Source organism: Chionomys nivalis, chromosome 20 (genome assembly GCF_950005125.1).
Source record: "Chionomys nivalis chromosome 20, mChiNiv1.1, whole genome shotgun sequence".
In the NCBI taxonomy this organism is placed as follows: domain Eukaryota; kingdom Metazoa; phylum Chordata; class Mammalia; order Rodentia; family Cricetidae; genus Chionomys; species Chionomys nivalis.
In genome coordinates, this window is record NC_080105.1 from 21,470,425 (window position 1) to 21,498,160 (window position 27,736).

Consider the following 27,736-nt stretch of genomic DNA (forward strand, 5'->3'; position numbering starts at 1 on the left):
CATCCTCATTTAAGCCACCACAATGTTGGAGTAATAAAATGGTGGTTGAAGATTGTTTTCTAAGATTCATTCACTCACTAACCTTGGGTAGCTTTCCAGTACTGGGAACATTTTTATGTCCTCTGAGAGGGTCATAAGTCCAATTAGACAGCCATTAGTTTCCACCAAAATATAAGTGCCACAGCTGCAACTTCAGGGAGATCTTGCATCCTTGTGGTTTCTAGGCACTACGTCCGCGTAGTACTATTGGTTGTTTACCCCCTAACTCTGGCCATTCATACAATAATCCTCAGGGAAAAAGCTTCGGGATAGATCATCTTCAATCTTCTGAGTCCCGTGTCCAAAGCAAATGGTCTCTTCAACAATATGCTCATACTGTCAAACCTCTGGGAGACCATCAAGGGAACAACAAAAACCTATATTTTTTTTTTATTGATTTTATTGAACTTTGGGATTCTCTTCAATTCCCCTGATCAAGAGCTCAAAGGTGGTGGGGAGTCTTCTTAAGCCTACCACTGTTTGTTTTCTTTTAAAGACCATGATATTTTATTCATTTAACTGGCAATTTTCCTTTTCATAATTCTCGACTACTGTACAATTCAGCTTTTTTTTTTGACAACTGTGTTTTCTTTAAATGCTTTCTTTATACTCTTTGAGAGAACAGATGTTTTCTTCTCTCTGCTCCCTCAGTCTACCACTTTTGGCAATTTTCTTCTAACATAAATGATGCTATTAATCGGCACTTATTACTTTAATCTTCTTTGCAGGGCAGTCATTTATTTCTTGCTGTTATTCTTCAAGTCATTTATTTAAAGAAAAACAACAAATGCATTATTCTAAGTGTAAACTACAAAAGGAGAAGACCATAGATTTATAATTTCCGAAGAATGAAAATAAACATGATCAAAGACAGAGCAATACACTGTAGTGGTGTTGTTTTATATGAAATTCTGCCTGCAGGATCCCATTTAAGGGGTTGAGGCTGCTACACAAAGTGCCCAAGAACTGTCGTGATAATGGGTTCGTTGCTATGGAAGCAAGTTCAATCTTAGAAACACTTGACAGCCCAATGAATGTGTTTTAATGCATTTTCCCTGATTATTTAGGAAAAATAATAATCAAATAACTGAAAAATCTATAAATAGTCAAATAATCTTAAATCAATAAATGAACACCATTTACTTTTGTTAATTCAACCTTGAATGGTAAATGGAAGTCAGAATCAAACTTACTTTTCTGCCCCATAATAACCTTACCAATGCCTAAAGTCAGCCAAGTCTCTTTTGCATCATTTTCTACCCTGACAAATGTTAATGTTTGCTCAGCGTGGCTGCACCTGCCTTGAGCAAAGTCAGTATGATGCTTGGTTTGCTTCATTGGTAAATTGGCTCATTTTCAGGAAGTGCAAAAACAGACTTCTACTCTTGCCGCGGTTCTGTGAAATTGTACTTACACCTGCTGTCTATATCAGTCTTCATCTTTAGTATATTTTATTATACAAATGCAAATATAGAATGCTAGACTTGCTGATTATAAATGAGATATATGTACATAATTCAAAACAAAAGTATAGCAACATATCTATAAAGTTACACTATAAAACTCAGCATGTCTTCCTCTCAATTTACCGAAAGGAATATTCTTATCTATTTTTGCATCAATTCATCTATATTTTTTAAGTTAATTGGTAACTAGTATTGAAACTTATTGATTTGTTTTGAGGGGCTATTAAGCTTGTAATATTGAAGGTAATTTTTCTATCTCTCATGAATTCTCTCATATTTCCATTTTACTGCCTCTCCACACAATATTCTCATTGTCATAATTATTTAAATTTTGAACATGAACCAAATGGCTTAGTAAGACAATAAATTCTTTTGAAGTTTTGTGAATTTCATAAGTTATCTCTTTCCTTGTATGTAGTTTCTACTACATTTTCCAAATAAATAGGATTTTTAGAATGGCATAAAATCCTTCATATACCAATAGCAGTAACCATAATTGATGTCTAAACATCCTCGTCTATAAAAGTCTCTAAGCTGTCTGTTAATCTGTTCTATTTCTACTTCCTTCCCTGATGAGCCTTCTGTTCTAATTTGGTCTGATTATTTCCTAGTCACTCCGTGACTTCCAGATGTTTTCTTAGCCCACACTGTGGGCCTTGGCTTCTCCTCAGTTGGCTTTCAGATCAGTTGTTTGATGGACCATTCTGATCATATTGGGACTTTACATATAATTTATTTAGTAAGATTTAGTGACTCTGAGAATGAGTATGAAGGTACCATGTTGTAATTTACTTCTTAAAATTATGTTTTTATTTTGATGATTTTATACATTTATATGGTGCAATATCACATACAGGCTTCATTGCTCTCGACACTTATTACCCCACATTTTCTTTGTAACTACTTCCCACTTTCTTGTGTGTGTGTGTCTTCTAGTCTCATGAATAGTCAAGTTGCTATGTGATTTTGACTGCGACTGCCATGTAAAACCCAGAGAACAACAGTCCATAGCAGTCCTGTCTTTTCCCTAGCTTTTATATACTTTTTCTCCTTTTATCTACAGTGTCTCCAAGGCTTTGGAGGGGTGATATATATGTCTTCTTTAGGGCTGAGCACTAAAAGCTATTCTCAGAGTTTTGATCAACTATGAGTCTGTGTATTAGCATTAACACTGCAAAAATAAGCCTGACTCAGAACAAAATTACCACTATTCTATGGGTATAAAATACAGAAGTAAGCTTGACTACACATTCATTTAGTAAAATAACAGTGATGTATTTCCTGTTAGGCTCTTTGACCTCCCTAGCCACAGGCTTTTTAGTAGTTCTGAGTACCAGATATATATTCTTTCTTATGGAGCAAGTCTCCCATTCAGTTAGAAAGTGATTAGTTGTCTCCTAAACAGTCAGGCACAATTTAGCATATCTTGCCTGGTGAAGTCTTCCACTGGTTAAGACCACTGATGACTACTTTAGAAGTTTAACTCATGAGCCTTGGTACCATAAAAGCTTCTAGCAGGAAAGAAGCTTCTAGCTTAGTCCCAGCTTAACTTCCCTATTTCCTAAATGCAAAGCACACTGCATCTTTAGCAAGATAGCTTTGTTACCTATTTCTAGTGTGCACCCAAAAACAATTATGGTGGCAATAAACTATAGTGTTTGGAGGCCATTGGAGGCTCTCTGACCAATAATTCATATTATAATATTACACATATCCATATTCAAACTTTTTTCCTTAAGCATATATTAAGCTAGATTATAAACTAGTATACTTAGGTTTGTTTATAATGTTTATTCTGAGTAGAATAACTTCCATAGAACTAGATTTCCAAAATCTAATTTTAAATTTCCTGATTAATCCCCCAAAGAACAAAAAAATTAATTTTGTATTTCTTTATTTCTAACTTTACCACACATCTATGGTACTTAGTATTGCATTGCCATAAAGGCAGACCAGATGCCAAAAGAGTAAAGAGCCAAGACACGCCATGTTGCAAATAGGTTGGTATTATTTCGATGTGTATTTTGAGATTACTAAACATGTGAAGAACATTCTTTCAACACATGGGATCAGAAAGCATCCTATATTCACTGTAGAAAGAAAATTCATAACAATATCTCACATTATATAAAGGAATAACTCAAAATAATCTAAGATTAAATATAAAAATTAAAACTATAAAATTCTTGTTTTATTTTGTCTTCACATTTTATTTCTGAGATTGTATTTTAATTGCAGCATTTTTCCATTTGCTTTCTTCCCTCCCAAACTTCCCAAATACTCCTCTCCACTGTCTTTCACAACCATGACTTATTCATCAATTGTTATTGTACATATATATATGTGTGTGTGTGTGTGTGTATTTATATGTTCATATATATTCCTAATTATAACTTGTTGAATCTTTATAATGTTACTTGTAAATTTGTTTTCAAAGTTGACAAATATAATATGAGGAACATTTCATGATATGGGATTTAGCAATATTTTAAATTTTTAAAATATAACATCAAAAGCATAGGAAACAAAAAAAAATATAAACTGAACTTCATTAAAATCAACAAATTCTCTGCATCAAATAACAAAATTAACAGTATTCAAGGCAAACCTATTGTGTCCCATTGGCACTCTTAGCTATGCTGAAATTGAACACCAGAAGTCTATATTTCCAAATATTCTTGTCCATAGAACTCAGGTTTAGATTCCAACAAGTGAGAGATCTAGAGTCAGTTTGCCAAGGACAATTTGCAATGGGAAAGTTAACATACCAGATAACGTTAATAGGACAGCTCTGATAAGAGCCCTCAGTACTCAGGAAATTTCACAATTGTCAGTGGACTAGAAATGAATTCAGTTCCTACAAAGACTAAAATCCCCAAATTCCCTCCACTTTAAGACCAAGAATAAAAAGAAATAAAGAACAATATGCCACAATGCAGAGCAAAAATGGTGTAGAAAATGGGGAGAGAAGTCCTCTAAAGAAGCAGTCGAAGATGGAAGGGAAATTTCCAACCCTCAGGAGAGAGATTTCATAAGGATGGTCAGGTGCTGCTTCCCAATGGTCAAAGACAGAAAGGTATTTTTAGCTATTTTTATGACTGAAATCATCATATGCATTTTTGTATGCTAGATAGTAACTTTGCTTATATAAAACAACTTCTAAAACAAATCTCTTTAAAACCCACCTTTAAATAAAGCACACATATTTAGTAACATTGTGCCATGACTATTCTTCCCGGTTACATTTACAGAATAAAAATACAAAATAATCACTGTAAGAATTTTAAATTAAGCCAAATCTTCAAAATATTTAAAAATCTACTCGAATTTCAAAGTATTTCAGTTTTTGAAGTGAATTCTAAATGATTAAGTAAAAAAACACTTCTGTGTTTTCTGATGTTTGCAAGGGCAACTATATTCAGTTGTGAAAAATGAAACACCAATAAGCACAGAGTATATTTGATAAGAAATGCTGCATGCTAATGTCCAGGGTGCTCAGAAGTCATGCTATAGTATTAAATAAAACTTCTGTTCATTTGATTTACTGTGAGGTTTTTCCTCCTCACCTCCTGTTAGTCTCTTCCATTCCTTCCCCTAGAGGATCTTACTTCGACATTCATTATGTGAGATCCACAAAGGAGAGAAACCATGCCACGATTTTTCTGAATTTCGGTTGTTTTAATGCATATGCCATGCACTTTTACACATCTTCCTGCAAACAGTGTAATTTCATTCTTCTTTAAGCCAGATCAAAACTTCATTGTGGATTTAGAATACCATTTGTTTTGTTTTGTTTTCTTACTTCTCCTTTACATAAAATTGGTTTACTTTTACGTACCATATTCTGATTATGTTTTCTATTCCCTCTTCTCCCCCACATCCTCTCCACCTCCTTTCCCACCTGGATCAACCCCATTTCCCTCTCTCAGTAGAAAACAAACCATCACCTAAGAAATAAAAACAAAATGAAATATATGAAATATAATAAGGTAAGACAAAAACAAACAAATAATAGTAGTAAAAATAAATAATCAAAAAAGAAGAAAAGGCACAAGAAACAGATAAAGAACCCACTAGTTCACAAATTCAAGAATACCATGAAAACACAAAAACAGAAGCAAATGAAGCATCCACTCCTTGGGGGATCTGTTTTTGGTTTTTATTTGTTTGGGTCTTCAGACAAAGTCTCTCCTAGCCTGGACTATATAACTCACTCGACATGTAGCCCAGGCTGATCTTGAATTTATGGCAACCAGTAGGACAAAAACTGTAAAAGACTTTTTCTTTTGATCCACCAACTAGCTCCCAAATCACGACATGGAAACTTATTATTGTTATGAATGCTCAGCCTGTGCTTATGTTTATTTATGCCTAATTTTTCTTCCTTTAATGTAAATTCGCCTGCTTATCTTTATCTACATTTTACCTCAGGGATTTTTGCCTTTCTTTCTGTATTTTCTACTCTCTGTCTGCTGGTTGACAGCTGCCTGGCTGGCTCTAGGCATCTCTCTCTGTTTCTCCCTTGTTCTCTCCTCATTCTTCTTCTTCTTTTTTTTTAAAAAAATATTTTTATGGTTTATTTAACTTTTATTTTATGTGCATTGATGTGAAGGTTTCAGATCCCTTGCAACTGGATCTTCAGACAGTTGTGAGCTGCCATGTGGGTGCTGGGAATTGAACCCGGGTCCTCTGGAAGAGCAGTCAGTGCTCCTAACCACTGAGCCATCTCTCCAGCCCCTCTCCTCATTCTTCTTAAACCTAGGTTTCTCCTCCTACTAATTTTCATTGTCTGCCAGCTGTAGATGGAAACTTCTGCTCTACCTGGTCATGTAGCTGTTCAGTACCAAAGAAACACACAGAGGCTTATATTAATTTAATTATAAATGGTTTGGCCTATTAGCTCAGGCTTATTATTAACTAGCTCTTACTATGTAAATTAACCCATAATTCTTATCTATGTTTAACCATATGCCTCAGTGCAGCATTTTCATTTTGCTTCCTCTGCATCTGGGTGGCAACTGGAGACTGAGTCTTTCCTCTTCCCAGAATTCTCCTAATATGATCGCCCTTCCTATATTTCCTGCCTGACTACTGGCCAATCAGCATTCTATTAAACCAATATGAATGACAAATTTTTACAGGACATAAGAGTATTATTCCACAGCAGCCAACACTGCATATTCCTCTACTGTCTAGCTATTGGTCATTCAGCTCTTTATTAGACCAGTCAGGTGTCTTAGGCAAGCAAGGTTAAACAACAACGTATCATTTCATAATGAAACACACATGTTTACATTGTTAAACAAAAGCAGAATAAACAAATGTAACACATGTTTACACAGTTAAAGTAATATTCCATATCAAATACAAAATAAGCAAGATAAAATAAAAAGAAATATAAAAGATAAAAAAAATCCCTAACACTACATGAGAAGACAAGTTCCTTCCAAAGATGCCACCAGGCTTGTTTTCTGTTGGCCGTCTACTGCTGGGCACAAAGCCTACCCTTAAGAGTAGTTTGTTTCCCAGGTAAGATTCCCTCCAAAAAAAAAAATTAATTTTTCGCTTGCAAGTGGTTATCAATTTATGATTTTATTTATATTTCCTTCATATAGGAATATGATTTAGGAAGTTTCTACTGTATTAGGTTTCTATTCAGTGCCTCAAATGGCCCTAAATTTTAGCTGACACCCCCATATTTCCTCCTTATTCCTCTCTTCTTCCCCCTTCCAATTTGATCCTCCCCTTCCAGTTCCTCCCCTTAATACATAACTATCTATTCTATTTCCTATTCTTTGGGAGTTCCGTCCCTCCCCACTGGTCCCTGACTATATATCTAACCTCTGTGGTGATACATATTGTAGCTTGTTTGTCTTTGACAAAACAACTAAAATCTACATATAAATGAGCATATACTACATTTGTCTTTCGTGGTCTGAGTTATCTCCCTCAGGATGATGTTCTTCAAGTATCTTCCATTTACCTGCAGATTCATAGTTAGGGTTTCTCTTGCTATGATGAAACACCATCACTAAAGGCAACTTGGAGAGGAAAATGTTTATTTGATTACACTTTCATATCACTGTTCATCATAAAAGGAAGTCAGAAGAATGGAAACAGGACAAGAACTTGGAGGCCATGGAGGAATGATGACTCATTATGGCTTGTTCAGCTTGTTTTCATATAGAACATAGAATAATGAGTCCCAGGACAGCACCATCCGTAATAGCCTGGGCTCTCCCTGATCTGTCACTAAGAAAATACCCTACAATCGGATCAAATGGAAACATTTTTCTTGATCGAGTTTCCCTCATTTTAGATAATTCCAGCTTGTGTCACGTTCACAAAACTAGCAGTACATTTTTTTCTTTTAATTTTGATGATGGAATAATTTTCCATAATGTAAATGTACCACATTTTTTTTTACTATTTTTAAAACAATCTTATTTTACATATCAATCCAAGTTCCCTCTCCCTCTGGTCCTCCTGCTGCCCCATCTCCCCCCCCCCCCGCCCCATTTACTCCCCAGAGAGGGTGAGGCCTCCTATGGAGAGTCAACAAAGTTTGACATATGACTTGAGGCAGGACAAGGGTTCTGTCCCACTGCATCTAGATTGAGCAAGCTATGCTATCCCTCCATAGGGAATGGGCTTCAAAGAGCCAGATCATGCACTAGGAATAAATGTTGGTTCCCTTGCTAGTGGCCCTACAAACTGCCCAAGCCACACAACTGTTACCTACCATCAGAGGGCCTAGTTCAATATTATGCAGGTTGCTCAGCTGTCAGTCCAGAGTCAGTGAGCTCCCACTTGCTCGAGTCAACTCTTTCTATGGGTTTCCCCATTATGGTCTTGGTCCCTTTGCTCATAAAACTGCTTCTTCCTCTCTGTGAACAGACTCCAGGAACTTGACCCAGTGCTTAGCTGTCTTTGTTTTAATTTTTAGTTCTGGAGGTCCCTTCATATTTTTTATTTTTTACTTTTTAATGCATTCTTTAAAATTTGTAAACTTTATTGGTGTGAAGGTGTCAGATCCCCTAGAACTGGAGTTACAGACAATTGTGAGCTGCCATGTGGGTTCTAGAAATTGAACCCAGGTCCTTTCGAAGGACCAGTGCTCTTAACTGCTGAGCCATCTGTCTAGCCTTGTACCACATTTTCTTTATCCATTTATCTATTGATAAGCATCTAGTTTGTTTCCAATTTCTGATTATTTTGAATAAAGAAGCAGCGAACATGTTTTAACATGCAGCAGGATGACACACTCTTTGGGAATACACCAAAACTGCTATTTGGTCTTGAAGTAGATCAATTAACATCCTCCCAAGGCATCACCATGCTGATTTCCCTAATTGCTACTGTTCTTGGCATGCATAATAACTGACACTTCCCCTTCCCCAGTAACCTCTTCTAATAGCTCTTCTTGGATTCCAACCTGTTGGCAAGGTGATGAGCCTTAACCACTCTCCATGACACACACACCCAGTCTTACATTCCTCATATCTTTAAAATAAGTATGACACGGGCAACTTTATGTGGAGTTTTGGCCCCTCTTGCACAACAGTGTACACATGCAGACGTCCTCCCCCACTGTCCTAATTATGTGCTGAAGTTTTGCTGATCTCTTTTTAGTTAGAGCTGATTCTTCAGCCACAGCAGGTGAGTATCCATTGCCCCAGTAAATTACAAAAGCTTTTGTTTTCGTATTTACCTCATCCAAAATATTATATACATGACCATGATAGTCTTTGAGCCCTTCTGTAACTTCACAAGCCAAGCTTTCAATGGATGCTTTTTTTTTTTCAGCATTCTTACCTTCCAAGCACCCAAAACAGCTCATTATGCTGTGAGTGCTTGATGTATAAAGCATTGATTACACAGAACAATTGATTTAAATAGGTGTACCCTTCTGAAGATGTGTTCTCTAGAATTATAAGGATGTTGAAATGAATCAAAGCTATGTCTAATGCTGGCAATAAACATTTTTTGTTTGGTTTTAGTGTTCCCACTAAAAGGCAAAACACCTTCATAGAATAATAAAATGCTTTATAATATCGTGCTAATTTCTTAGAAAATATGTAGGTATTAGAAAATTGCAATTATTATAAGAATTACTATATTACTCTGTATCAGGGAATAGATACCTTTATAATCTATCTAAGAAATGTGTATGATAAATTACATCATTTTTTCTAAACAAAAGAATGTAACATTAATGATACGACTAAAAATAAAGACTAGCTCAAAGAAATAAATTGCATTTTAAATAATATAGCTTGTGTTTTTACTTGCTGTGTACAAATGTAGTTGAGTAAGAAATATGGTAGATTAGTTTAATACTAATTGATAATGAGCATTAAATCTTGAACAGGCGGAATAACATGCCAATAGAAGATCATTCATAGTAACAAAACAGTTCATGTAAGTAGTCTGGCTAATAGCATCCAAATTAATCATCACCGAATGAATGCCAGCATTTCACTAGTTAAATATTTTATTATGTTATTGTAGATTATTAAACACCTTCAAGAGAATACCTTCACTTCATTTTCATAATTTATAGAGATTAAATGTGAGGAATACATTGATTTTTCTAGATCAGTGGGTAATTGAAGCAAATTAGCCTTTAATCTAAAATTTAATTTTCCTTCTCAACTACCTTTTGCTTGGCTCTTTCATAGCCTAAATCATTCTTTTAAAATATGATTGAAGAGAGAACATGAAATGCTAAATTCACTATAAAAACGTTATTAGCTGGTCCTTTGAGATTCTGCATTAGTAAGAAGAATTTTAGGCATTCTGTGTTATCTGTTACTATTAATAATTGAAAAATAGAAGAAATGAGCCAATTATTCTTTTTATCAATGAAATTAGTTTTTATATCTATTTCATCTACTTTTGCAATTACAAAAACATAAGGCAGAGCTTGGATAATGTTACCTTGTGTTTGTTCAAGTTATTTTTTTTTTTAACTGCAAAAGTCCTCTTTATAATCCAGTACTACCCACAAGTTTGTGAGGAGAGGCAGGTAAGTTCTGCATATTTTGAATTTATGACCCACAAAGATGATAAATATTCACAGGATTTGAATATTAAGTAAGGCTCTGAATGTACTACATATGCGTTCTTGACAAATAAATTAAATTGACACCTAATCCTTACTTTATCTGGCTGACAGGAAAATCAGTTACAATGCTTTCTCTCCCCAGAGGCATAAGCAAGGAGACTGTCTTTTGCACAGTAATATACTCCAGACTTATCTCTTTTATTTTCTGTCCTCTCAGCACTGTGTCCATCATTTAAATCAACAGATGCTCTTAGGCCTCTCAAGTGCTTGAGTTCTGATGATTCCTGCCTTTCAAACTTCAAGAGCTATTCACTAAGGCAAGGATTCCCTATTCAGGAGAGAGGCTACTGAGGGCACTCTCCTCTGCACCCTCTGCTCTTTAGGCATTTCCCTCATTCACAGGGGCTGTGCCTTGCATTGACTTCTTCCTTGCCTCTTTAACTGCAGATCTGATCATAGACTTCCTTCCACTCTAGATTTTTTTAGTTCTAGAGATCCAATAGTAACAGTGACTGCACCCTGGAGAAAGTTCCTGAGGCAATAATTTAAAGCTGTGTATTTCTATGAGCTACTCAAATGGCAGAAAGAGTTAGCATCTCGAAAATTACCTTGTTGAGAATAAAAGCTGCAAAAATTATAGATATCATTCTGTGAGTCAAAAGCATTGAAATCTCAGTCTTTTAAATCCACTCATTATATTTTATTCTATCATTTTGTGGATTTTGTATATTCATTCAATTGATCTGTATTGACATATTATATATCTTTCTAAAGACTTTATTTTTTCAATACCCTGAAAAACTCATAAATCCCGCAGTTCCCCAGAGAATACTAAAGAGTACTGAATAGTTTCTCTTATCCTGTTTTATTCATGATAAACTATGACTCAATCTCATTCTTCTTTATGGCAAAATTAAACCCTATTACAGAAATAATTCTTTTTAAAACTAAGATAATGCAGACTCATTCCTACATTTATTCACTAATGCTACTGAACAGTCAAGCTAAGTGGTACCTAGGTGGCTCATCTATGGGTGGTGACAGTATCAAAGAGGAAAGAGTGACTGCTTGAGGAAGGAAATGGAAAATCCTGGCAATGAAATAAGATGGGAATGTAGGGTGGTGAGACAATAACTCAAACTGAGCAAAACATCAATTCAAGGGCCAAGCCAGCCACAAGTACCTACCCAGGAATGCCATGATGTCCAGTGTGGTGAATGTTCAAAAGAACTACATATTGATTTCACCAAGACGAATCTTGTCAAAACACACATGAAATACTGACATGAAAGGAGTGCACAGTTGTGAAATGGGTTTCACTAAACAAGGCCATCATTAAGAAGGCAAGTGAATGAAAGATAAAGGGGGAGATTATGAGGAGTGGGGAGAAATGAGTGATTTAGTTCCAGGAAGGCCACTTAGAAAGCTCTGTGTGTGTGTGTGTGTGTGTGTGTGTGTGTGTGTGTGTGTTGTCTGCCTGTGGGTCTCTGTACAGGTTTTCATTTCCTGAGAGAAGAAGATTCTCTGATAATGGGAAATATTTAAACCTGAGACTTAAAACTGAAATTGGAAAGGATAAAAGAAGGAAAATAAAAAAATATGTATGTGATATATTCGATCAGTGTGACTCATAAACCTTTCTTAAGTACTGAGGCAAACGGTTCACAGGGGAAGGCATACTTACAGACTCCTGAATATATAGTCTATTCTTTGTGGTTTAGATTGAAAAGTTTATCTCCTAGAAGAGGTAGGTATTACTGCTTTGCAATAATATAAAAAAAGTGTCTACTTATGTGAGCGTTAAGGGGGAATGAAGACATACTTTCCATGCAGGGCTTCACTATGGGGCAAATGACCGCCGGTGCTGAGCTGTTTATAGAAGCTATTGAACTTCTGGGAAAATTATAAACTGAGGAATTTACCTGCCTTAACAGGAAAAATACAACAGAGCTTATACAATCTTAAGCAATCTTACAAAATATACATATGGATTTTGCTTTCAGATCCCAAAAATATCATAAACTGAACAGAAGAGCAACTAGGCCTTGAATTACTCTGCTGAATATTGATGTACATAAACTAATGACATGTGACAGGAAAAATGATGATTTTCTCACTGAAGGTGATAAAGAAAATCTAAGCTCATTATTCAGGTTCCCAGAATAGAACTAGTGGATTACATGGAAAAATATGAAAGATTTTGAATTCTTTTGAAAGGGAAGCATTTTACAAGAATCAGAACTGTCTCAGAACTTGGGTATATTTATCTAGTTATAATTCATTTTTGAAGTTATAAGACGATTTTATGAAGGCTGGAGCCATGCCAATTTTCACCCATGTTTTTAAATCTTACTAACAGCTTTTGCTTTGTAAAGAGGATATAATAGATATTTGTGGAATAAAGTGAAAATTGATATATTAAATAATTGAGCCCCAATTCTTTGAATCTAATTACTTTGCTATTTTTGTTTGCTTGGTTTATTGGGAAATTTCGCCACAAGGTCTCACTACGCAGCTCAGACTTCCCTAACACTACCACGCTGTAGAGGATGGCTTGGGACTCGCTCCTGTGTCAGCCTTCTCAGTACTCCAATTGCACAGGCTTGCCATCCTGCCTGATTTAAAAATACACATTTTGAAAGTAAATTGTACCTTAGGGATTAAATGAACGAACAGAGTGTATATACAAAATTTATTTATCATTATTTTCTCAAGTTCTAATTTTGTTCATCATTAAAATGCCAGTATCAACCGACATTGACTTGTTCATTCTTCTTCCCTCTGTTGTACTTACCATGTAACAGGAGATCGCTTTACATGAGCCTGACTTAAAAACCTGTAATATATGAGCCACCATGTGGGTGCTGGGAATTGAACCCAGGTCCTCTACAAGAGCATCAGGTGTTCTTAACATCTCCATCCCCCAGAGTTCTATGGGTATATCAATTCCTCCATATTACAATTTTTCAAAATTTATATATTTTTTAATTTCATTTTACATTCCAACTAGAGTTCTCCCTTCCACCCTCCTCCTGCCCCCTGCCCCACCACCCACCTCCCATTCATTCCTCTAAACAGGTAAAGGCTCCAAAGGAGGATCAACAAAGTCTGGCACATTCCATTGGGGGCAGGACCAAGTCCCTACCCTCTGCCTTACTGTCTCCCACAGGAAGCCTACATGAGAACAAACTATGCCCTCTATATGTGGGAGGTAAAACTTGACTCTCTGAGGTACCCCTGGCAGTAGGATCAAAATCTGTCCCTGGTGCATAAGCTAGCTTATTGGAGCCCATTACCTATGGTGGAATGCCATGCTCAGCCTTACTGCATTGAGGAGGAGCTTGGTCCTGCCCCAACTTAATGTGCCAGACTTGACTCCCCATGGGAGCACTTACCATTGGGAGGAATGGATGAGAAGTGGGCTTAGGGAAGATGAGGCAGGGCTGGAGGAAGGTGTAAGAGAGAACTGTTGCTGGAATTTAAAATGAAATTTGAAAAATAATAAATAAATGAAATATAATATGAAGTAATTAATATCTCATAGAATGCTAAAGAACTGAATTTTAATCATCATGCATGTCTAAAACTCTTATATCCCAACATGTCTTAAAAAAACTAATGCTTCACTAAACAAATTTTGTAATTGATTTTTATGCTTATTTTCTTCAACTGCCAGTCAAGTTGTAAAATCAAAATAAATTGTTAAATAGTATTTGTTACTGAAAAGAAGTTGAAGCATTTAAACTTTTCTGCAGGACACAGAGATAGCCATTCTGTCACTATTTAATAGTGTTATGATTATCTCATTTTCCTTCTCTGTCTCATAGCTACACTCTAAGTGACCTTCTTAGTAAGGTTGTATTTTAAGGACCATTTCTTTATTGGATTTAAAAATGTCAATAAATTTAATTATGTTTTCCTATTTTGTATTATTTGGCAATGATCACAATTTACCCTAATTTACATTTAGGGAAGCTATTTTTGTGTATTATTATTTCTTTTACAGACGATGGTTCTGAGAACATATGTGAACAGTAGGGAACTAATAGATATCTACAAACCATATTCATTTGGGAACTGGGTATATAGTTTAGTAAACATGAGGACCACCATGAGTTTTATTTCTAACAAGCAGTCTTGGTGGTTTGTGTTCATAATCGCAGAGCTAGGTGTCTCCATGAGTCTCAATGGCCAGATAACCTAGTGACTGACTTTATCACAAAATATAAGGGAACACCTAAGAAAAGGTATTTTTCATTAACTTTTGGATTACAAACACACAAGAATACACACACACATTAAAATGAAATCAAATTATTTGAAAATCCTCAAAATGAGTAGCCATTTAAATTGACTGAGAAGATACATCCTGCATACATTTTCATGATGCTAAACAAGAGTGTGTGTCAGAGTAGTAAACCATTACAAGAATGCCAATCCGCTTGTTATTATGTGAAATCTATAGTTTACTAAGTGAAATAGAAGTGAGATCTTGAATTCAGACCTTGTCATTCTCTTCATGTCTACAGTTGCAATATTTAAGCAATACGTAGTTCAACAAATCTCCTAGAAGAATCAAGCACTTTCATGTTTACCGTAATTTTGCAAAGTTTTAATCTCTATTTCAAGTTTTTTTGGTTACCATTCTGGCATTGTTATGTTAACAAAACTTTTTGAATGTTAATCTGGTTTTATTTTAGGAGATGGGAATCTATGCTTCAAGTGAATATTTCTTTCCTTCCTTCCTTCTTTCTTTGAACTTACAAGGTGGTTATTTCACTACCCTCTATTCCTTCCAGTTCCTCTTCATCTCCCTTCCAATCCCGATGTTCTCCCTTTCTGCCCCTGCCTCTTTAGAAAAGAACAGACTTCTAAGAGATAACAACCAAACATGAGCAAATAAAATATAAGATATAACAGAATCAATCACATGGAGGCTAGACAAGGTGATCAGAAATGAAAAGAGCCCCAAGAGCAGGCCCAAGAATCAGAGACTCACCCATTCACACACTCAGGAGTCCCAGGAAAATACTAAGCTGAAAGCTATAATATATACACAGAGGACCTGGTACAGCCCCTTCTCAGCACTGTGTTTGCATCTTCTGTCTCTATGAGTTCATACAAGCCTATTCACATGGTTTAGGGAACCTTGTTCTCCTGGTGACCACCTACTCTGTCTCTTTTTGGATCCTTTTTCAGACTGAGCTCTGAATGTAGGGATTGAATGGAGACATCTATTTAGAAATGTGAGTTTTGTGACCTCTCTCTCTCTCTCTCTCTCTCTCTCTCTCTCTGTGTGTGTGTGTGTGTGTGTGTATGTGTGTGTGTGTAATGTATGTCTGTGGGTCTCTGCATAGGTTCCCATCTCCTGAGTGAAGAAGATGCTCTAATGATGACTGAATAAAGCACCGATCTTTGCATATAGAAGAATATAATTCAGAGTCATTTTATCACTATTTTTTAGACCAATAGCATTTGATTTTACCCTAGACCTCTGGGCTATCTATTATCTGACTTTTGATCACATAAGCAATGCCAAATATGTATCCCATCTGGTAGAGTGAGCTTTAAGACAAGTCAGGCATTGTTTGATTATTCCCACAAGCTCTGTGCCCCCATTGCCCTATCATATTTTGCAGGCAGGACAGCATTATAAATCAAAGGTTCATAACTAGGTTGGACTCCACATTTTTCTTTTGTTAGCCTATGAAGTACCTCTCTGTACCAAAGACATTAGGATATAGGGTGTCTAAGCATCAGCTATACTATCCATGTCCAATTAGTTGAGCAGATGGTGTCTTCAGCAATGGTGCCTTGCTGTCTTGGCAAAATGTTATGTTTTGCAATCAAGGTACACCGTGCCATCAGCGATAGGGTCTTACCATCTAGTATGTGGGCAATCAAGGTTAACTATCATAACCTGCATAGTGTAGGAGCTCTCTGAAACCTTTCTGATCAACAGTTCTTATGAAGTTTTCACATATCTGACACTACAGTCTTGTTTTTAGTGATTCATGATGTCTAGGATCAACATCCACCCATGTATAATTCTTCCATTTGAGGTCTATTTTAAATTCTCTTTAATAAGTTTATAAAAGTAGGTTTTCATGTGACATTTTTATACATTCTTAGTTTTGGTTCATCCTTCCCCTGTAACTCATCTTCTTTCTCATAGGATTTTGATAATTGATTAATAGTAGACACTTGCTTTATTCACCAAAATCCTTCTGGAAAACAATGAACTCCCTTTCTAACATTTATTTTATTATTTTTTTAAAAAGTTTTTTTTTTATACTTGACTTTTTATGATGATGCAGCTATAGTTGGGGGCTTTCTCTCTTATCTCTGCTTTTAGATCACTTTAACTGGATAGAGTAATTTCAATGAGTTCCTTCAAAAATTGAGACTGTTATCCTTGAACTTCCCATAAGACAGGGAACCCTGACTGCTCTTCAGGCTGCTGAGGGAGGGGGAGTTGTTTGGGGGAGGGGGAGGGAAATGGGAGGCGGTGGCGGGGAGGAGGCAGAAATCTATAATAAATAAATAAATAGTAAAAAAATAAAAAAATTGAGAATGTTACTATTTAACTAAGGAACCATTAATTGCAATTTTTATGAGGAAACTTGACTTTATCTTCTACTATTTTTTTCAGTTCAGTATGAGATGTAACACTACTTGTAGTATTTGACAACAGAATAGTAAAGAATATGGTATCTTTGATGATAAAATTTTTCAGAGTGCCTACATCTTAGCTTGTTTCTGCTTTCTTCACTCTAATTACACCTCAATTCTATAAATGTGATCTATCTATCTATCTATCTATCTCTATATATATTTCCATATTTGTAAGTATATACATATAAATATATATATTTGAGGAACAAAATCTGATTACAAGAATCTTATATCCTAGTTCTTAGAGGACTCTCAAATTTTAATCATAGATTGTATGCATGACTAAATTATATTGCTTTCTTCTGAATATTAAGTTTCATTAAGTACATAATCATCTTATAGTAAAAGATGCCTCAAGTATTATCAAGTTTGTCATTTTAATATGATTATCCAAGAAAATGTGATTATACAGGAAAGAACAATTAGAGGATTGGGGGGAATTTAAAATACTAATTATCTGTCTAGCTTCACTTGTTGCCTTCATGAAAATACCGAGAGACGAAGAGCTAAAGAGCTCATCATAGTTCTAGTTCCTTTTGGAAGTTTGATATGAAATTTAGGTTCTGGTTATTTAGTTTTCAACTCAGAATCTCTCTCTACACATCTGCGAAGCTGTGTTGTGATGAGAGATTAATCAGTATTGTAGTACTATACATAGAGAAGCAGTCATTATGTTCTTGATTAATTCTGTGAATCAGTTCACCTTTAAAGACAATACATAAAACAAAATAAAAGCAACCGACAAATAAAAGAGAGAAATAGGGGGAAATTTAGAAAGGACAAAGGAGATATACATGCTTCTAATTTATCATTGTCCAAAGCTGGAAGAAAATATCTACCCACCGCACTACCAAAGAGAAAAATGGTATAACAAAAATTGTCATGTACTCACAACAAAGAAAACAAAACTTTAAAAATTCCAAATATATTTAAGGATTTTCAATGCTGGTACTCCATAAAGCTTAGAAGAATATCAAATAGCTATCAACCGAGAGACAATTACTATTTTCATATTTTATATTTATTTTACCAACAAAATCTAATAATCAAAATTTCTACTTTACAAATAAAGAACGACATTTTCCAGAGAAAATATAATATAGTTTATAAATGGAAATATAATAAGAAAAAAGTAATTGTTATGTTATTTGTTTTATTTTTTTATTTTATTTTATTTTTCGAGTCAGGGTTTCTCCGTAGCTTTTGGTTCCTGTCCTGGAACTAGCTCTTGTAGACCAGGCTGGCCTCGAACTCACAGAGATCTGCCTGCCTCTGCATCCCAAGTGCTGGCATTAAAGGCTTGCGCCACCACCGCCTGGCTGTTACTTTGTTTTAAATATGGCTCCTCACCACCAAAGCTACAGAGAAACCCTGTCTCGAAAAACCAATATATATATGGCTCCTCACCTCAGCAACATTTAGTTCCTAACACTGAAATATTTCTTTTTTTATTTTTTTATTTTTTATTAATTAATTAATTTATTTATTAAAGATTTCTGCCTCTTCCCCGCCACCACCTCCCATTTCCCCCCCTCCCCCAATCAAGTCTTCCTCCCTCCTCAGCCCAAAGAGCAAAGAGGTTTCCCTGCCCTGTGGGAAGTCCAAGGACCACCCACCTCCATCCAGGTCTATTAAGGTGAGCATCCAAACTACCTAGGCTCCCACAAAGCCATTACGTGCAATAGGATCAAAAACCCATTGCCGTTGTTCTTGAGTTCTCAGTAGTCCTCATTGTCTGCTATGTTCAGCGAGTCTGGTTTTGTCCCATGCTTTTTCAGACACAGGCCAGCTGGCCTTGGTGAGTTCCCGATAGAAGATCCCCATTGTCTCAGTGTGTGGGTGCACCCCTCGCGGTCCTGAGTTCCTTGCTCGTGCTCTCTCTCCTTCTGCTCCTCCTTTGGATCGTGAGACTTCATTCCAGTGCTCCAATGTTGGTCTCTGTCTCTGTCTTCTTTCATCGCCTGATGAAGGTTAATATTCAGGAGGATGTTTATATGTTTTTCTTTGGGTTCACCTTCTTATTTAGCTTCTCTAGAATCACGAATTATAGTCTCAATGTCCTTTATTTATGTCTAGAAACCAAATATGAGTGAGTACATCCCATGTTCCTCTTTTTGGGTCTGGCTTAACTCACTCAGGATAGTGTTTTCAATTTCCGCCCATTTGTATGCAAAATTCAAGAAGTCATTGTTTTTTACTGCTGAGTAGTACTCTAATATGTATATATTCCATACTTTCTTCATCCATTCTTCCATTGAAGGGCATCTAGGTTGTTTCCAGGTTCTGGCTATTACAAACAGTGCTGCTATGAACATAGTTGAGCATATACTTTTGTTGTATGTTAGGGCATACAAATATTAGGAATATACTCAAGAAGCCATGTATGTAAAGCCATGTTATTCTTGACAAATTGTTTCCTTTTGCTGATCTAGTACTGCAGATTCATAACCTCACTGAGAATTTTATGTATAGCAGGACATGCATTGTTTTGTGGAGCAAATTTCCACACACTCTGAAGTCAGATGATTAGCAAGGATTCAATAAGTGTGTATGCCTAAATTTTAGGACATACTACATTTACCCAGACACAAAATATGAAAAGTCATTCATGTTGTTCTCTACCAGCCTTTCTCCAAAGCTGTAATAAAAAAGAACCCAGTCTGGGCGGTGGTAGCACATGCCTTTAATCCTAGCACTCAAGAGTCAGCAACAGGCAGATCTTTGAGTCTGAAGCCAGCCTCGTCTACATAGTGAGTTCCAGGACACCAGAACAACCAGAGAAGTAGAGAGAAACAGCAAAACACAAAACGAACAATCATACAAAAAGAACCCCAAGTCTGTTAAATTGTGTCCTAGCAAATACAATAACTATTTCAGGAGGTGAGGCTGCAAAAACAGTCCAAGGATGTAATTGAAAGGAATCAATAAAAATATTACAATGGAGGAACACACAAAGACAACAAAAGAAACTTTAGAGCATTACTTCACAACTTTTTCTGTTGGTTTCTACGTCACATACACCAATTTTGACGAATACTGTAGTGATAAACTTCCAACTTTCATAAGCACACATTAAGTACCCAGTGTCTAGTTTCTAATATGCACATACTCAATTACTTTTATTTACAATATCAAGGTAAGAAAATGTGTAGTTTATGAGATTTGACTATAATATGTTTTAAGAAAGGAACAACCAGTATGATGAGATAGTTTGGTATGAAAAAAGGAAAAAACACAACCCTCTCTGACATCTTCAAACAAATCTGTTGCTTATTCAAATAAAAAACTAATGAGGAACATTTAAAGCAAATTTAGTGTCAATCTAATGACAGTTCCAAAATAGAATGACTTACTAGGTTCCCCCAAAGAGGAATATAATATCTTGTGAACATGTTTTATTGATATTCATATTCAATCTGAAGTTTTTGTAAAATTGATCTTCAGTGGTTACTTCCAAGAAGATACAGTCAAGCCTGCGAATGAGGCGTGAAATAGGACTTCCACCTAAGCAGACTGCTCACCTGCTGTGAATGAGCATGATGAGAATTGCTTATCCATTTTACTCGTGATGTAGCTAAGTGCTTAGATGCTTAGATATAGGTATTCAGTGTTCGGGGAATTGAAGAAACTGTACATGTGTGTATATATGTATGTATGTATATACACCCCCCCCCATAAGACTAAGAAGAGAAAACACACAAGCACAGGGGTTTGTGGACAGACTAGGCAGCATGGTGAAAACTTCCTACTTTATAATAATAATAGAAAAAAATCTCACTTAAACACTTTATCATATTGGTACTCCACACATCCCAGGTGTCCATAATATATATAGGGACAACTGGAAGTGTATGTATATAAAGAGCTTTCTACTGAAATTAGACAGAGCAAAAGCATCACTCAGTGAGCTAGATTCTGCACCCAAAACACGTTCCCAGACCTGAGTTGCCTTAAAGATTGTTATACTTCTCTTTAATTCCAATATCCTATTTTTTTAAATTTTCTCTTAAATTTTAATGTCAAAATAGTAACTCTGATAATCATCATTTAATCCTCAAACCCTTTCTGAGATAAAGTGGTCGATATTTGCTTTCAAGAAAATAAATGACTTTATTTCTTTTAGGAAATAGGTACCAAATTCTCAGCACCTCTTCTTGTGCTTACTCCCCAAATAATATGGACTGGTACCTGCTCTGTCATAATCACCTTTTCGAAGTTGGTGACATTATGTTGAACATTTTTTGCTTTTACATAGTGTTTATATCCACTGAAAGACAGTCATGAAGTAGTAAAACATTAATTCACTATAATTATATGTTAAAGAAAGCAGATGTTTCTAAAGATTTTCACAATCTTGCAATCCCGGCAATTATAAGACAGAGACAAGAGAATCACCACAAGGTTTGAGTTTGCCTGGTCTACATAGGAACTTCCAGGTTCATATGGCAAGACTGTCTTTTTAAAAAGGGACGAGGAATGAGAAGGGTTGGTGTGCATATGAAAGAGAGAAATAGAAAGGAGAGGTTGAGGAAGAAAGGCAAGGATTAGGAAGGGGGAAAAGAAAAAGAAGGAGGAACAGCAGGAAGGAGGAAAAGAAGAGTCAGTGAAGAAGGAGGAGGAGAAAAAGAAAAAAATGAAGAGAAAAGCTCTATCCACTTGCCTGCAAAATTCAAGATGTCGTTATTTTTTTTTTATCCTGTGTAGTACTCCATTGTGTAAATGTACCACATTTTCCTTTTCCATTCTTCAGGAGAAGCACACATAGGTTGTTTCCAGGTTCTGGCTGTACTCAGTCATAAGTGGTTTTTAAACATAAAGCAAAGAAAACCAGTCCACAATTCACAATCCCAGAGAACCTAGACAACAATGAGGACCCTAGAAGAGACATACATGGATCTAACCTACATAGGAAGTAAAAAAAGACAGTATCTCCTGAGTAAATTGGGAGCATGGGGACCTTGGGAGAGGGTTGAAAGAAAGGGGAGAGGCAGGGAGGGGAACAGAGAAAAATGTAGAGCTCAATAAAAATCAATAAAAAAGATTCAGATTCAAGTATGTTTGAGTTTCCCAGTTGCACATCCTCCCTGATTCTAATATTAACCTCATGCTACTTGCTCAGAAGGAAGAGTCTGAATAACTCAGTGTCATAGAATCCTTCTTCTGACCTGTCTATTTTATTCTCAGTATTCAATGTTAACAGATCTCTGTCTTGTAAAATAGATTTGTTAAATATTTGCTCAGCACTGCATTTCAATGTTGGGTTTTCACAATTCAATTATCCCAGTTTCTTCTTATGTAAAATGCCTCCGGCCCTAGCTCGTTAAAAATGGTTCATATCCTCTTCTATACAGGAAACTTGAGCCACACTCCTCCGTCCCTAGTTAGCCTACACTAGTTTCTTTAGTCCATCGAATTCTGCTTACTTGTTTTTAGTTTTTACCTGTACACATGCCAGGTTTTGTCCTTGAAGCAGCCGTTTAATAAATTTGCCCTTATCTTCCTAATAATAGCATGCTCCCAGCTTTTGCAGGTCTGTCACGATACTATGTACATTTTCGATTTCCATACCCAATGGTGCAAATAGTACACAATCAATACACATTCAAAATTGATTCGTCAAGACAGTTCTATTAATGTCATTTTAGCCAGGAGACAAATACCAATATGTTTTGCAAGTACGTATGTTTGTGATGCACATCTAAGTATGGTGTTTGTTTGCAAGTAAGTTCAAGAATGTGTGCAGAGGTCTAAGCATGTGCTGTGTAGAGGTTTGGGGTGAGTTCTGCTAGAAAACTTGCATCGGTGTGTAAGGCAGAGCAGCAACAAGTGATGGCTACCCCCAGCATCCTCATGTCTATGCCTGCATATGGGAACTTGCCGGTGTTCTTTCAGACATATATAAATATCAAAATCTGACACCTACATATGAGACAAAACCAAGTATTGGTCTTTTGGGTGTTAATTTGTTTGCTTAATATAATAGCTTTCAGTTCAACATTTCTCTGAATATGTCATTTTTTTCAATATTTCTTCAAGGCTAAAAAATATGCCAGTGTGTATAAATTACACATTTTTATTATACATCATTTATTTATGAATATCTGTTCTAGAATATTAAATAGTTTTTTATCAGATGAAAACCTTTTCTTTTTCCTTTGTAGGGAAAGGTGAACATGGAAAACCATATCCCCTTACTGAAGAATACCAGGATGACTCAGCTTACAGGGAAAACGGCTTCAATATTTTTGTCAGCAACAAAATTGCTTTAGAGAGGTCTCTGCCAGATATCCGTCACGCTAAGTAAGTGTGAACACGTCAAATGTGTTTGTTACTTTGGTTATTTTGTGTTATTATTGTTTTTAACTTTTATTGATTCTTTATGCATTTCACATCATGGACTCTGATCCCACTTATCTCTATCCCCTGGCATCCACCGCCTGCCCTGGCAACCTCCCCCCACAAAGCAAAACCAATTTTAAAAGAAAAACTCAAAACCAAATAAATCAAAGTAACAAAAACGAAAGAAAGAAAGAGAAAGGAGAAGGAGGAGGAAGAGTAGGAGGAGGGGGAGAGGGAGGAGATGGAGGAGGAGGAGGAGGAGGAGGAGGAGGAGGAGGAGGAGGAGGAGGAGGAGGAGGAGGAGAAAAAGAAGAAGAAGAAGAGGAGGAGGAGGAGGAGGAGGAGGAGGAGAGGAGGAGGAGGAGGAGGAGGAGGAGGAGGAGGAGGAGGAGGAGGAGAAGAGGAGGAGGAGGAGAAGGAGAAGAAGAAGAGGAGGAGGAGGAGGAGGAGGAGGAGGAGGAGGAGGAGGAGGAGGAGGAGGAGAAGGAGAAGGAGAAGGAGAAGGAGAAGGAGAAGAAGAAGAAGAAGAAGAAGAAGAAGAAGAAGAAGAAGAAGAAGAAGAAGAAGAAGAAGAAGAAGAAGAAGAAGAAGAAGAGGAAAATCTTTTCAGGAAGCTGTAGTGTTTTCCATTGAGACACATAATTTACCCTTTAGTCTGTTTGTGTTTGCTTTCAAGTGCTCATTACCATGAGTCATTGGTCTGGTTGGAGACCTCTGGCTTCTGGTACACCACCGATGGCAAGCTTTCACTGGGGCTCCTCTTCAATATCCTCTTGCTGTCTGTCAGTGTCATGGAGATCCTGTTGTTTTGCGTCTGTAGGTTTGTTGCCTTCATATGCTCTAACATAGATTCAGTGGATGTTAGGGTGGGCCAACTGGTTCTAGGCCTGGGTGGTAGCTGGATTGGTCATCTCTTTAGATTTCCCTTTTCATCTGTATGTAGGTGAGCTATTTAGCACTGCCTTGGCTAGACCACTTAATGTAGCCTGCAACAAGGACCAGGACCAGTTCTGCCCTTGGGCCCTCAGATTTCCCACCACCACCACCCAATCACCACACATTCACATCACCAGGGCCAGTTCTACTGTTTTGCCCTGTGTAGCACCCTCTCTCTGTATTGCTATGTTGGTTATGGGGGAACAGCAGGTTTAGCTCTCCTGCTCTCAAGGCCTCTGGGTAGACTCACCTGCGTCCTTGACAACAAGGTCAGCTCTAGTGTACTGCCCAGACGGGAAGCAGAGACTGCTTTCTTGTCTGCTGAAGCAGATGAGGGTCAGGGGTAGCTCTCCTGCTCTTGTGAACCCAGGGCCAGCTCTCACACTTGGTGTTATTATTTTTAATGCATATTATTATGGTATATGTAAGTGAAGTGTTGCACTAGCCATTTGAATTAAAAATTACGTGTAATTTTGCAATGTTACACGTGTTTATTTAAAATTAAATAATTTTGCAATTCGAAAAGAATGCCAACATTCTTGCTACAAATTTTTTATTTTTTATTAAAAATTTCCACCTCTTCCCATTTCCCTCCCACTCTCCCCACTTCCCCTCCCCCTCCCTCTTCAGTCCAAAGAGCAGTCAGGGTTCCCTGCCCTGTGGGAAGTCCAAGGCCCTCCCCCCTCTGTCCAGGTCTAGGAAGGTGAGCATCCAGACTAGGCTCCCACAAAGCCAGTACATGCAGTAGAATCTAAACCCAGTGCCATTGTCCTTGGCTTCTTAGTCAGCCCTCATTGTCACCCTGCTACAATTTTTTTTTTCTTTATTTATTTCTTTTTTAATTAAAATTTCCACCTGCTCCCCGATTCCCATTTCCCTCCCCTCCTCCCAAATATTGCCCCCTCCCCCCACTTCCCTCCCCCTATCCCCACTCCTTTTCTCCTCCCCCAACTCCATTCCCCCTCCCTCTCGATACTGAAGAGCAGTCCAAATTCCGTGCCCTGCGGGAAGACCAAGGTCCTTCTATCTACGTCCAGAAAGGTGAGCATCCAAACAGGCTAAGCTCCCACAAAGCCAGTTCATGCATTAGGATCGAAACCTAGTGCCATTGTCCTTGGCTTCTCATCAGCCTTCATTGACCGCCATGCTCAGAGAGTCCAGAATCAACCCATGCTTATTCAGTCCCAGACCAGCTGGCCTTGGTGGGCTACCAATAAATCGGTTCCACTGTCACAGTGGGTGGGTGCATCCCTCGTGGTCCTGATTCTTTGCTCATGTTCTCCCTCCTTCTGCTCCTCATTTGGACCTTAAGAGCTCAGACCGTTGCTCCAAATTGAGACTCTGTCTCTACCTCGATCCATCGCCAGATGAAGGTTCTAAGGTGATATGCAAGATATTCATCAGTATAGGATAGGGTCATTTCAGGTTCCCTCTCCTTAGTTGCCCAAGGTACCAGCTGGGGACATAATCCTGGACACCTGCGAACCCCTCAAGAGTCAAGTCTCTTGCCAACCCTAAGATGGCTCCCTTAGATAGGATATATACTTCGCTGCTCCCGTATCCATCCTTCCTATATCCCAACCATCCCAATCCCCCGAGCTCCTCCCATCCTCCCCTTCTCATGTTTCTCATCCCATTTCCCCTTTGCCCCATGCCACCTTTCCCGCAAGTTCCCAGTTTTTGCCCTGCAATCTTGTCTACTTCCCCCTCTCCATGCGGATGACTATATGATTTTCTTTGGGTTCACTTTCTTATTTAACTTCTATAGGATCACACATTATATGCTTAATGTTTTTTATTTATGGCTAGAAACCGATTATGAGTGAGTACATCCCATGTTCCTCTTTTTGGGTCTGGGATACCTCACTCAGGATAGTGTTTTCTATTTCCATCCATTTGCACGCAAAATTCGAGAAGTCATTGTTTTTTACTGCTGAGTAGTACTCTAATATGTATATATTCCACACTTTCTTCATCCATTCCTCCATTGAAGGGCATCTAGGTTGTTTCCAGGTTCTGGCTATTACAAACAATGCTGCTATGAACATAGTTGAACAGATACTTTTGTCATTTGATGTGGCATCTCTTGGGTATATTCCCAATAGTGGTATTACTGGATCTTGGGGTAGGTTGATCCCAAATTTCCTGAGAAATCGCCACACTGATTTCCAAAGTGGTTGCACAAGTTTGCATTCCCACCAGCAATGAATGAGTGTGCCTCTTTCTCCACAACCTCGCCAGCAAAGGCTATCATTGGTGTTTTTGATTTTAGCCATTCTGACAGGTGTAAGATGGTATCTCAAAGTTGTTTTAATTTGCATTTCCCTTATCGCTAAGGAGGTTGAGCATGACCTTAAGTGTCTTTTGGCCATTTGAATTTCTTCTGTTGAGAATTCTCTGTTCAGATCAGTGCCCCATTTTTTTATTGGGTTCATTAGCATTTTAAAGTTTAGTTTCTTGAGTTCTTTATATATTTTGGTGATCAGACCTTTGTCTGTTGCAGGGTTGGTGAAGATCTTCTCCCAGTCAGTGGGTTGCCTTTTTGTCTTAGTGACAGTGTCCTTTGCTTTACAGAAGCTACTCAGTTTCAGGAGGTCCCATTTATTCAATGTTGCCCTTAATGTCTGTGCTGCTGGGGATAAACGTAGGAAGTGATCTCCTGTACCCATATGTTGTAGAGTACTTCCCACTTTTTCTTCTATCAGGTTCAGTGTGTTCAGACTAATATTGAGATCTTTAATCCATTTGGACTTGAGTTTTGTGCATGGTGATAGATATGGATCTATTTTCATTCTTCTACACGTTGACAACCAGTTCTGCCAGCACCATTTGTTGAAGATGCTCTCTTTTTTCCATTGAATACTTTTAGCTCCTTTATCAAAAATTAGGTGTTCATAAGTTTGTGGGTTAAAATCAGGGTCTTCTACTCGGTTCCATTGATCGACTTCTCTGTTTTTATGCCAATACCAAGCTGTTTTCAATACTGAGGCTCTGTAATAGAGTTTGAGGTCAGGGATGGTAATGCCTCCAGACGATCCTTTATTATATAAGATTGTTTTGGCTATCCTGGGTTTTTTGTTTCTCCATATAAAGTTGATTATTGTCCTCTCAAGATCTGTGAAGAATTTTGATGGGATTTTAATGGGGATTGCATTGAATCTATAAATTGCCCTTGGGAGAATTGCCATTTTTACTATGTTGATCCTCCCTATCC

General features: G+C 37.2%; 1 protein-coding gene across 3 annotated transcripts in view; it reads left to right on the top strand.

The window, feature by feature from the left end:
• Positions 1–27,736, top strand: part of Galntl6 (polypeptide N-acetylgalactosaminyltransferase like 6) — a 1,046,769-nt gene that overhangs the window by 414,800 nt on the left and 604,233 nt on the right. For all 3 annotated transcript variants that reach the window (XM_057752992.1, XM_057752993.1, XM_057752994.1), the window contains one exon: positions 23,409–23,547. In XM_057752992.1, coding sequence (XP_057608975.1) covers positions 23,409–23,547 — 139 coding nt within the window. The remainder of the gene's footprint in view (positions 1–23,408; positions 23,548–27,736) is intronic.